A 13,097-nucleotide genomic window follows, 5' to 3' on the forward strand; every position below is an offset into this window, starting at 1 on the left:
TATCAGTAAGTTCATAGTCTTACTGTCAACGTCTATTAAATTTTAAGTTTTACTCTTTCACAGGCCACATTAAAGTTTTATTAACAGCACATAATTTGACAGGACTATACAAAAAGTGTGGTTGTTTCAGTGCTCAGAATGTAAGTTTAATATGTCAGGTCACACAAAGTCGCAGATCAGGTTCAACTTGATAATATCAATTTACCATTGAATTCTATTCTATTTCAGTGGCTTGAAGGAGGATGAAAAATTATCACAAAAAAGATGATGATGACGGAAAACTCACAAACTCCATGTTAGGATTTGTGTCTAACTACATCCACACAGCCTGGCTGGCCCATCAGTACCGACCAACAACCGTGTCATCTTCCACCAATGGCATCACTGGATGCAGTAAGGAGTAGTGTGCGGTCAGCACACCACCATCCCAGCCACTGTCAGTCATTGTGACCTGGAGTCTTTGCTACTTGATCAAGTAGCTCTTCAACTGCCGTCACAAGGCTGAGTGCGCCCTGTTTCGGTCCTCCCAGCATGAAACCTGGGGGTTTTCCACGAATAAAACTCGTGACCTCAACATGGCTGTCAGCTGCATTGACAATTAAGTTACGGATGCAGATTGGATTTGTGTCTAAACCAGGTGTTATTTTATAGAATCTTTCATGTTTGTTCCTCAGAAGAACGTTACTACTTTCAACAAAGTTCATTAAAAATGAATTTAAGTAACACTGTTTGCATGGAATTTCACTAGCACCTATGAAAATATTCATTAAAAGTGGAAATTTATTAAATGCAGATCTTAATATGAGGTTATAATCTAATAAAGAAGATGTCTAAATTCTGCTCAGTCATCATCTGCTTTTGACTAACAGTTGGTGTTACCAGGTAAAGCAGAAATAGTTTGAAAGACAATGAAAAACAACTCAATTCTAATAGCATGGAATGTAGAAAATGTGACTACAGGCACAATATCAGCATATTCTCCTTAATAAGGTAGTCAAGAGACCAGAAACAACATTCTGCTGTCGTTTTGAACAATACAAGGGCATGAAGTACTCTGACGATAAATTATACATTCAGTCTGTCGAAAGGCAGCATACGCTTCACCGCAGGACAACTTTTTTTTTACAGCATAAGGTAGCTGTGTGAAGGAACAAGAAGGAGAAAGTAAAGAGAGTAGGACAAACACAACATGGGTTGCTGCATCTGACGAATTTCTCCAAATGAACTGCTTTGAAAATGAACTTTAACAAGAGAATTTTCACTTTCAAATAACAGTTCCATCCACTGTAGTTGCATAAATATTATTAAATTTAAACTGACAGAGTTATGATTACAAAATTTTCTGTCTATTGAAATATGCCATTGTGGAAGATAGATGCAAATAGTATTTTACAAAGTAATATTATGACTTCTTCTTCTTCTTCTTTAAAGAAACATCATTCCAAACTGTCAGTGAGCAGCACTTGTTAAATAGTAATCTGACACTGAACAAAAACTTTCACAATGTATGAAAACCTAATCTTAATTTTGGTAATAATGAGCAGTGACACCTGCAGCAACTATTAAAACACAGTTATCGAGAATTTTGTTTACTTATGCTTATACTCTAAGAGTCTAGGAGGCCCACAAAATTCTTTATAATTTGAGGACAAATGTTCTGAGAGAACTAATGTTTGAATAAGATCCTCAACAAACTGTTTTATTACTTAGTTCATGCCGTTATCTACAGAATAAATGCATACCAGAGTTTCCAGGAGAACCAGGAGCTGACTGGCTGGTCTTGACCTCTAGGTGTGAGCTATGGACTGCCGGTGATGGGACAGAGCATTCAGGATACTGTTCTGGTGCTGGTGAGCCTTCTCGAGAAAGGGACTCTGGTGTCATCAATCCACTTACACCAACATGACTTGGAGAAGCAGGAGCACTCCTGGAAATTTTAGGATAAACTTTGATTTAAAAATTATTGCTAAGTCTATGTAGATTACACCCATGTGTGCTAGACTTAATACAATAATTACATATAAGGCTTTTGCAGATCCATTTATCACCATATAGCACTACTTCTAAATCACAAAATGCTATGAATCAATTCATAATGAAGGGAATAACAATAAGGAGTTGTTCTGTTATTGACAGGCACAGAAACAAGACAGTGAATTTTGCTACACTTTCAGACAAGACCTTCCTCAGAACTAACACACACACACACACACACACACACACACACACACACACACACAAAAGGCAACATTCTTGGTACTATTCACATGGCTATTGGCCACTAAATGCCTCATGTATAACCTGATTTGTTACTTTCACTCTTTTCTTTATTTATATTCCACCAAGGACTTCCATTATCATACTTAAATCAATTCAGTATGATCAAACACTTACATAAAACTTTGGGATTTAAAAATCTCAGAATAAACATATGGTTTGAGTACCAAAAAAGACGTCATACTATTTTAAGCTCACTGGTAACTCTTCTACAGAGAAAGTGTCATGAGAATAGTTTACTTTTTTCAACTTTCTGCTCCAACTGCCACTATTGCAGTAAAGTCTTACCCATGATTTATAAAAATACAGTTCCTATGTATTACTGTGTATAACTAAGTGAGGCTTACCCAAAATTACCAACATATAATAACCACAGAAATGTCGAAGAAACAGGGTCAAAACTTCAAACAATGTTATGACAGAAAAAAAAAAATTTTGTTTCAATCCTGAATGTGATTTGTGAGGTAAAACCAATGTGAAATTACAACACAGTTATTTACCAAAAACTAAAGCAGAATTGATGAGTTCTCAATTTTTTCTTAAGTCTTACTTCATTATGCTAAAATAAATATGATTTCACAAGCTATAACACAACACTATTCTCTCTGCATATGTAGAATATTCTCTTTTTATGTCTCAACAGCAAAACTTCAAAAATTAAAAAAACTTTCTGATGAGAAGTTAGAAAAAAACAGTTGTTCTGAAAACTAATTTAAAAAATTATACATTTGTCTGATAAATGACAAAGAATTGAAGCACTAATTGGATTTCAAACATATCTATTATTTACAACTAATTCATTCACAGATGACAATTTTTTTTCCTTTTTTCAAATGAATAATGTTTAGAACAAATATTTGAATTTGTTATTTACAAATAATGAATAATAATTTTTATCTCTATTTGTTATACATCATTTGAATAAGTTTTGCCCGACCCTGTCACTCAGATACTGCTTGTATAATACATTACAAAATATAACCATATAGCGGAGGTGTTGAGTCGGGATAGGCACAATAAAAAGATTCACACAATCGTAGCTTTTGGCCATTAAGGCCTTTGTCAGCAGTAGACACACACACACACACACACACACACACACACACACACACACACACTCTGTCCAAAGAAAGAAACAGAATACTTTGTGGTAGTACTCCTTTGCTCTAACTGTCTCCGTTCAACACCACTTGCTCATGTTACTGTTTCTCTCAGCAACCAGCAGTGTTAAGCCTTGATTTAGCTGCAGCCACAGTCTGCTCCTGGTTCTCTCTCTCTCAACAAACTGATACATACAGAATGATGTCCCTCTTGACTGTTTACGTAATATTTGTTGTGTTTATTATAAGTGGCTCTTACACAACACAACAACAATAAAACAGCACACTACAACAATAAAACAGCTGTCACCACAGTGAACTAACAGGAAAATCAAATCAAAATATTCAATATGAAAGCGGAAATCTTGTGACAGACACGTAATGGTAAATGGCAGTTTTAGGTTGCGCACTGTGTGTTACATTGTCCGTCAATAGCACAACACTCCCTCACCTTACCTTGTTAAACCTCAATACTCAAACATATATATCTGCTTATTTTGTCCTGTACTGGAACTATGCTGTTTTCCCAGTTGACTGCACTTTTATGTTTGCAACAGTGTTCCTGAAAAACCTGTTTATTCAATCAAAACAGTTTAAATAGTCCAATCTTAATAATTACGTAGGTGGATCATCTGGACCAACTGCCATCAATTTTCCATCTTCACTACCACTTCCATGACTATCTTGTTGCTTCCACAGCACTTAAAGAGATAGGGTCATCAGCTGCTAAATATCTTATTATCAAGACAAAACTCTTTATTTTGTTTGATTATTATTTTTTATGTCAAAACAGCCGTATTTATAGTTTTTTTACTAGCAGCAATAGATAACAAAGCACACAAAAGATTCATCCTAAGGTACATCGATCGTTGCCATGCTATGTGCCTGAAGAAGAAGCCTTTCTGCTTTGAAACTGATTGAAATTAGTGAAGAAAAGAATAAATACAACTGGGTAGATATATGAAATAATAATAACTAAATTATTTCCATTCTCCATAATAAGAGCTTCAATGACAGGTGCCCCAAAGAAGTGTGATACAACCACTGTCATTCTCTATATACTATCTGACAGACAGGGTGAGTAGCAATTTATGCCTCTTCGCTGATGATACTGGATGTAAGGGGACGGTGTCATAATTGAGTGACAGTAGAGTGATGCCAGAGGACTTAGACAGAATTTACAGCTGATGTGACGAATGTCAGCTTGCTATCAATTTAAATTAATGTGGCCGAGTAGAGAAAACAACCTTGTAACGTTAAAGTACAGCATTAGTAATGTGCTGCTTGACACAGTCACTATAATTATAAACCTGGATGTAATGTTGCAAGGGTGATGTGAACTGGAATGAGACCATTGGTTTGGTAGTATGGAAGGTGAATGGTCAACTTTGTTTCATTGGGAGAGTTTTCGGAAAGTGTAACTCACCTATAAAGGAGAAAGCATATAGAATACTAGTACGACCAATTCTTCACTACTTGGAGTGTTTGGGATCCCCACCAGGAGAGATTACAGGACGACATCAAAGCAATTCGAAGATGTTCTGCAAGATTTGTTAGCAGTAAGTTTGATAAGCACACAGGTTTTACAGAGATGTTTCTTGAACTCAAACCGGAATCCCTGGAGGGAAGACAACATTCTTTTCACGAGGCTCTATTAACAAGTTTAGAGAACTGACATTTGAGGCCAACTGCAGAATGATTCTACTGTCACCAAAGTACATTTTGTGTAAGGAAGGTGAAGATTAGGCAAATTAGGGCTCACATGGAGGCATAAAGGCAATCATTTCTCTCTTACTCTATTTATGAGAGGGAAAGCAAAGGAGATGATTAGAATGGTATGTGGTACCCTCTGCCATGCACCATACAGTGGCTTGTAGAGTATCCATGTAGATGTACATGTAATGTACTGATTGGTATGGTATCTTTAATAGCTGCAGACTGAGGTAGCAGTACTTGTATAAATTATTTGCTGAAAACATCCCCATAATACCACCACCACTGTTTCAATGCTCCCTTGCACAGCTGTTAAAGATTGTTCTTTCACAGAAAGTTGCCACAGTAACTCTGTATTTGTTATTTCATTGGTAAGTATGCAGATACAGTTCATAGGTTTTGTGGTTAAATTTTTCATAAATTTAACTGGTGTGTGTGAGTTTTGCTGTCATATCATCAACTCTACAGCACTTTTGAAATTAGAATTACTGTGGCTGTTTCTTACATTGTGGCCATGGCAGTGTAAGTTTGAGTGTCTGTATTTACATACTGCTCCATCCAGTGATTTCCACGATTGGTTTTCATTTTTCTTTGTGTGTGGGTCCACAGTTATGGGGATTTTCTTAAAATGAATCATTTTCCCTGAAGAGAAAAGTATTATTTACATGTAACAACTGATCAATTTCATCTACATCATTTTCAAAAGAAGCATTACTCTCACAAATATATGATAAAGCATGTTGACCTAAAGGCTGTGTAGAGTGTTCCTTAGATATTAGCAACATATGTTGTACTCCACATATATCTGAGTTCTTATATGAAACAGCAAAAATAGTAAGTACAAGAACAATATTATAAAACATAGTACTGTATGTCGTTCCAATATACATGGTGGTTTTACTTCGTTTCACATACGAATTTAGGTACAAGAGGAAACTACAATAAGTTTTTAATGTCTGATGAACACTATGACAACTGTTAAATACACATACTTGTTCAATACATTCGTGTATATGATGGTTCACTTTACAGTGACAAATTGGTCAAAAAGTGACAACTGTGATGTACAAGTAATCCTGTCAAAACTAAGCTGCCCTGCCCAAAAAAAGTTTTTATATAATACTTTTTTATTACGGAATTTTTTAAACTTTTTCTTAACATCTTCTCTTCATTATCAAGTCCACAGACCTATTTTGGGATGATCATATTTTGTTGTGTTCCGATAGACTTTAGCACCAGACAGATTTAAATTATACTATGTTTTCTTAACACCACTGTCACTTGAAAAGTTAATGCTACAGTATTTTAATTGGAGAAATATTATTTGAGCTCCTTGGTTGATGATGAACTCAGTTGTCTGAAAGACAGGGTGATATATGCCTCATAGGTATTAGGTTCAACTATTGAACAGCATATAATCTTCACATTCAGACTGATCTCAATGTTACAATTTCATTTCACAATATGTAAAGTGTCCAAAGATGGATCATTCTCTTCTTAAAAATATATGAACAACAGTGTCATGTGTCCAGTAACGTCCAATAGTCTGTACCAACTTCCGTGTTGTGACCAGCAGTATGTGTGCTATAGTATCTCAGTGACTGACTGTTCTAAACCAAGGGAGGAACTAAGATTGTCCACAAATAGCATAGCCTTCAGTCACACCTGGTTGACATTTTACTTGAGAAATTGGCCATGTACTAATCTTCACAGAACAACCAGTTTGACAGGTGTAACACTAGAAGGAGTCAAATTACAATGTGTCAGACAATATCATACTCATCTCCGAATGATACTCTCCCAATTTCTGTAAGGAAGTATCAATGTTTGTTTATTTATTTATTTATTTTTATTGACCAACCCAAAAAGCTGGTTTGTGGGCACTCATGTCAACAAATTTATATCCTTTACCAATGTTAGTGTCCCTATACTGCTGATGTGGGTTTTTGCACAATGCCATTATTGATTTCTTAACTCTTGCCGCTTCAAGACACCAAGGAATACACTTCTGTGTATACATTCTAAGACTAGCTATGATCATCTACTGAAGTCTCATCTCTACACACAATGTACCAAAGTAATGGGATATATCTCCTTTATCTTTATCAATATACTAGACATATGTACAAACAAACTAATAATTCCTATTACTTACATCACTAATCATGTACATATTTATCTAACACCAAATAGAAGCAAATACTATGGGTTTAGCTACGAATTATTTTTACTTCCCTTCCCCTTTTGTGAGCTGTGAATTAAGGATTCTTGATCCAACAGCTGGCTGTATTTTAATGTGTACACAACAACTACTCTCATCTTTGGTGGAAACACACTTCACACATCAATATTGCCTTAGTTGAATACAAATCAGTGATTCACTTGTATAAACAGTTTTTATGTAGCCAAATATGCTGCATCATGTAGATTTCCATAAAATGTAAGCTCTCACAACCACAAACATTACAATTATTAAAATTTTCCATTCTATTATATCATGGTCAAACAGATTTTCTTCATATACGTTTCACCCTCACCTGCAGATGATATCTTCTGGGGGTTATGGCTTCAATTCACTGCACATAATGGCTTACTGCTGACTGAAGTGAAATTTCCACTGAGGAACGTCTGCACAGGAGCGCACATGTTTTTAAACTTCAAGAACAGATGACAGCTTTCAACTGTTGTGCACTACTGCTACTGTCCTTCAGTGTTGACTAGTGCACAATCTCTTTGTTGCGTGTTTTCTAAGATCTGACCTACACACCCACAAATATTTTTTTATGAAAGATAAAAAGATCTGGGTATTCACAGACTGACCATTGTTACAGTTACATCTCAGTGATAGTTGTTATGTACTTTTTATATCTGAAGACTTACATCTCAGTGATAGTTGTTATGTCCTTTTTATATCTGAAGACAAGTACCCACTGAGATCCACATTCTTGTCCAAGCAACTCAGGCTTGTAGACTTTTCTCACTCAGCCCACAAAAATTTCACAATCCCATGTTGTTGCTGCTTCTGCTGATGCTGCTATGGATAGCGATTTGAATCGCCATATAAGAAATGCCCCATGTACCTTGGTAGTTGATATGACAACCGTAGTACACAAATTCACAAGCAAAGGTCATGAATTTTGAAGACTTGGCAAGCAGTAGAAAAAGCAGAATCTTATGGCAGGATACCGTGTAGCTGTGAGCAGGCGTAGAGGACTCAGCTGAGAATGATGCATGCGACAGGTGAGACTGTGAGTGGGGAAGTAAGTCTTTCCCCTCACTCCAGTTGTCTGTGTTATTGGGAGTCAAAAACGTAATGTGTGACCACTGACACCATTGTCAGCCTTGTTTTGTTTCATTGTTCGCATCTGATGCAGTCCTGCTTTCTTTTACTTTTTATGCACAGCACCAATGACAAAGAGGAGGTTACTAGCGAAACATGTATGCAGGCATCACATACACAATGCACGCAAGACACGGATTGGAACACCCTACTATTGGAGATGCTAAGCAAAAAAATATTTCCTATGAAAAAAAAAAAAATTAAATAGTTGCATAATCAATGCTAATATTAATAAATTATTGCTACAGCAGCTACTGATACCAAGCACACACAAATGGAGAATATGACTGAAGTTATTTCAGAAGCGTCAGTGAACTGAAGAGTGAGAATTTAATATATTTACATTGCTCGAACTTTATCAAGTCAGTCACAGTTACAATGCACAACTTAATTGTATTCATAAAAATGTTTTTAGAAGAACATGTACTCTTCTGCCTACATCACATCACAATGAATACACTATTACACTGTCACACTTCTGTCAGGTGCATTTTTCTGTACATGGATAAAAGTGGGAAACTGAATAGGAGAGCTTGAAGGCAAGTGTCAGAAGGGAAAAATATGAGGACTAGCTGTAGCAAATCACACTTTACAGTCAGGAAACCACAACATCCAATCTGATGATACCTGTAGCTGGGATCTGATTGTGCTAGCATGTCAAAAGTGTTCGATATTACACTTTTGTGTGGATGGACTTCACTACAAAATTTCGCTTCAGCAATAGCTAATTTCTGTATGCAGTAAATAAATCATGACCCTCCCACCCTTAGCCCCTGGTGATGTCTTCTGCAGTTAGTGACAAAACTTCAGATTTATCAAGAAAATATGTCTGGCTGCAGCACAACAGCCTAGAGAATTTTAATAATTGTACAATGCACACTTTCCTTAGACATCATAAAATTACTTGAGAACTTTAAAAAAAATCTGCATGACTCATATTCAACACCTGCTACTAAAAAATTTCAAGGTTCTACAAGGTGTAGTATCATAGCTTGTAAAATATCAAGGAAGTTACGAGCCTCACTAATCTTTCACACCAACTTCGTGGAGAATCCCTTTCTATCAATTATACTGCTAATTCAGATACATCAGATCAGAAATAGATAAAGCAAAGCAAGAACATTGTCTGCTACATACCTTGAAGACAGACCGAAGGGTGCTCGAAAGCAGGATACCCCCCTCTGTTTTCTTCTGCGAAATGCTTGTTCAATCAGTTTTGCTTCAGACTGTGGATCAATGCGCCAGAAAGAACCTTTCCCCGGTTCTTCTTGCGAACGTGGAACTTTAATAAAATATCGGTTGAGTGAGAGATTGTGTCTGATGGAGTTCTGTTAACAAGCAAAATAACTGTATGTACATTCTTATCCTATCACCGCAGGAAGTGTAACTGAAATCTCTTACAGTATAATAAGACTACCTCATCTACCCAGAAGAATATTAAATCTTATCTAACACACATTGGATAAGAAGGTTAAATGCTAACAATTCTATACAATGTTGCTACTCACCAGATACCGGAAATACCGAGTCGCAAATAGGCAACAAAAAAAGACTCTCCACAATTATAGCTTTGGCCGTTAAGGTTTTCGTCAACAATAGACTGGCGCGCGCGCACACACACACACACACACACACACACACACACACACACACACACCAGCAGTCTCAGGCAACTGAAACCACACTTGTTACCATTCCATCCTGGATTTTTCATTGTTAACAATTCTATACAGTGTGATTCCATAAAAAGATGCAAAACTAAATGGAGATTAGGAACATCCTGCTCAACATTTTGAGGTAAGGAATGTGGTTTCTGTGAAGTTACGTCACAAAATGTGGGTTTAAAGAACTTTACTAGAACTGGGGCCTATTTATCTATTGGTCGATTAAAACAGTAGCAAGTCAATCAGTAATACTTGCATGGATGGTTCAATTGAAAAATTCCTTTCTAAATAGGCAGATGTCCCTATTAAAAAGGCACCTTTTTAAACCATAAGCTGCACGTAGATATTTCACTGTCAGGCTGCTAGTGGTTTTTTCAATTTCCTGAGAGTAGCACAAAACGCTTCAGAGTTGATCATTCCATCACGAGGGAGGACACCAATCACAATAACCCCTCCAGAGTCCCAGAAGAATGTCACCACGAATTTACTGACTGAAGGTGCATCTTCAAACTTTTTCTTCGGAGGATTGGTGGCATGGCCCCACTCCATGGATTGCCATTTTATGTCCAATTCAAAGTGATGAATCCATGTTTCATCGCCTGTGACAATTTTCGCCAAAAAATTGTCATGATCAGCCTTGTAACATGCAAGAAATTCTCCACAGTTTGTCCTTCATTGGTCTTTATGTTCTTCTGTCAGATGGGTAAGGAATCCAGTGGGCACACACCTTTGAGTACCCCAATTCCTGGACAAGTGTGTCAGCACTATCGATCAAGCACCTCGAATAAGGGTGGCTGTGCATTCCAACACTGCAGGAGTCACAGGTTTATGTGGACATCCCGCACGCAGGAGAGCAAGACAGATTTGTGCGGCCTAGTTGCGACGATGACAGCTGCCTCCCCCGATGACTCACCATGCTTTTGTTCACTGCCAGGTCTCCGAAGACATTCTGCAAGCACCTATGCATGTCTGCGATGTTCTGGTTTTCCGCCAAAAGAAACTCAATGATGGCTCTCTGCTTGGAACGACCCTCCATTATAGACACCTTTTTGAACGCTACGTATAGTGTTGCAGCCTATCAGAACTTCAGGAAACTATATGTGTGGAAGCAGAAATATTTCATGGGGAATATTCCATTATATCCTGCAACAATTCCAAATCTTTTCAACCAAAACTGACCAAGGAAAAAACATGCTGCACTACTTATTGAATGCCCCTCGTATTTGCACATATAGCAGCAGAAACACAAGTATACTTACATATTACGAGGGTTGCCCAGAAAGTAATTCACCACTTTTTTTTCTTCAATTCTTTATTGAACGTAATGAGAATTACACACAAGAAAGAATGGTGTTTTATCTACACACCCTATTTTTCCACATAACCTCCATGCTGTTCTATGGCCTTCCTCTAGCATCAAACAAGGGCATATATGCCATGTCGGAACTAATCCTTGTCCTGGTGGCAGAGCCAGTGCTTCACTATTTGAAGTTCCTTTGCTGATTGGCAGGTGCAGTGCCAATTGCCAAGTCGTAATGCGCCTGACATCGCGAATGACAACATCAGCTTGACGCAACATGTCAGGTATGGCAGCCGTGGATGGTCTCCCCAGCAAATCGTGGAGATCTGCCAAATCGCCTTCTGATGACCTCACCCTCCGTCAACAGCATGCCCCATATACTTTGCACAAGCATTTTTCCCTGCAGTGAGAAATTAAATGATGGCAGGTTGCATCACCCACAGATACCATTTTGAAACTGTCCTGCAGCTATGCTATCTGTCGGAAGTGACGGAAACTTGGCATGCTCACTCAGGAGACTTCAAATAACACATAGGTAACATTTCGCATTCGTAGAATTGTTTTCGGCTGAGAAAAAAAAAAAAAATGTGGTGCCTTACTTCCTGGGCAACCCTTGTATAAATGTGCATGTTAGTGAACTAATCAGAATTCAGTAGATCTCATTTAGTTCTATGTCACAATTATTTTATCTTCAGAGGCCACATAATGTGAACAAAAAGAAGGTCTAGCTATGGAGAACTGCCTATCAGGAACGAACGTAAATATATTTTTGGATTGGGGTGAAAACAAATATTTTGAACATTCTGATGACCTGAACAAAATGTCATATACTACCACCGTTATGCAGATGATACACTTGTCTTGCACAATGGCACTCTTGATGAGGCTAACAAATGTTGCCAACAATTTAATACATTTCATAACAGTATAAAGACAACAGAAGAATTAATTTTTTGGACCTGAAGTCAAAAGAGAATGGGATGTCCACTTGTTCAATGTATTCCAAAAAACCCACTACATCTGATTGCACAATTCACAACCGTTCCTACCATCCTCAGTCCATAAAGAGATGTTACACACAGGACAATCAAAATCCTTTAAGTGTGGTGAATATTAAGACTGAATTACACACACTGAAAACGGTAGCATCAAGCTATGGCTTTGACCCAACACCAGTTATGAGGTTGTACACCAAAAAGCAGCAGAGGGATACTCTAGGAAGAGAGTGAAAGAAGAAAGACAGACCTATAACATTACCATACTGTGGTCACATAAGTCGCTTTTGTTTCAAAAAATTAGGCTGTAAATTGGCTTCTGGGCAGAGAACACTGTAGGATAGTAGATAAGATCCATGCATATAACAGCTCAAGAGTATATAAAATAACATGTAGTGACTGTGATAAATTTTATGTTGGGCACACATAGAGAAACTTCAAAATGAGGGTTACAGAACACTTTACTGTTAGTCAATACAATACCTCAACACCTAGCGTTCATTTGGAGATTGCAAGCAATTTTTTAATGACACTGTAAAAACATCACAATTCCTCAAAAGGCAGAAGAAAGTAGATCACTAAACACCCTAGAACAAGTTGAGATACATACCCATGTGACATACTGTATTTATTCGAATCTAAGATGCACTTTTTTTTCCAGTTTTTGTAATAAAAACAAAAAAACCGCCTGCGGCTTAGAATCGAGTG

General features: G+C 37.3%; 1 protein-coding gene across 2 annotated transcripts in view; it reads right to left on the bottom strand.

Annotated features, from left to right (window-relative positions):
• Positions 1-13,097, bottom strand: part of LOC126161899 (forkhead box protein K2) — a 92,104-nt gene that overhangs the window by 40,028 nt on the left and 38,979 nt on the right. For both annotated transcript variants that reach the window (XR_007534970.1, XM_049918053.1), the window contains exons 6-7: positions 9,568-9,758; positions 1,743-1,927 (exon numbers count right to left, since the gene is read on the bottom strand). Coding sequence is in view for 1 of the 2 variants with exons in the window: in XM_049918053.1 (XP_049774010.1) it covers positions 1,743-1,927; positions 9,568-9,758 (376 nt within the window). In the remaining variant the exon portion in view is untranslated. The remainder of the gene's footprint in view (positions 1-1,742; positions 1,928-9,567; positions 9,759-13,097) is intronic.

The sequence above is a fragment of the Schistocerca cancellata genome, chromosome 2, assembly GCF_023864275.1.
Source record: "Schistocerca cancellata isolate TAMUIC-IGC-003103 chromosome 2, iqSchCanc2.1, whole genome shotgun sequence".
NCBI classification, from domain to species: domain Eukaryota; kingdom Metazoa; phylum Arthropoda; class Insecta; order Orthoptera; family Acrididae; genus Schistocerca; species Schistocerca cancellata.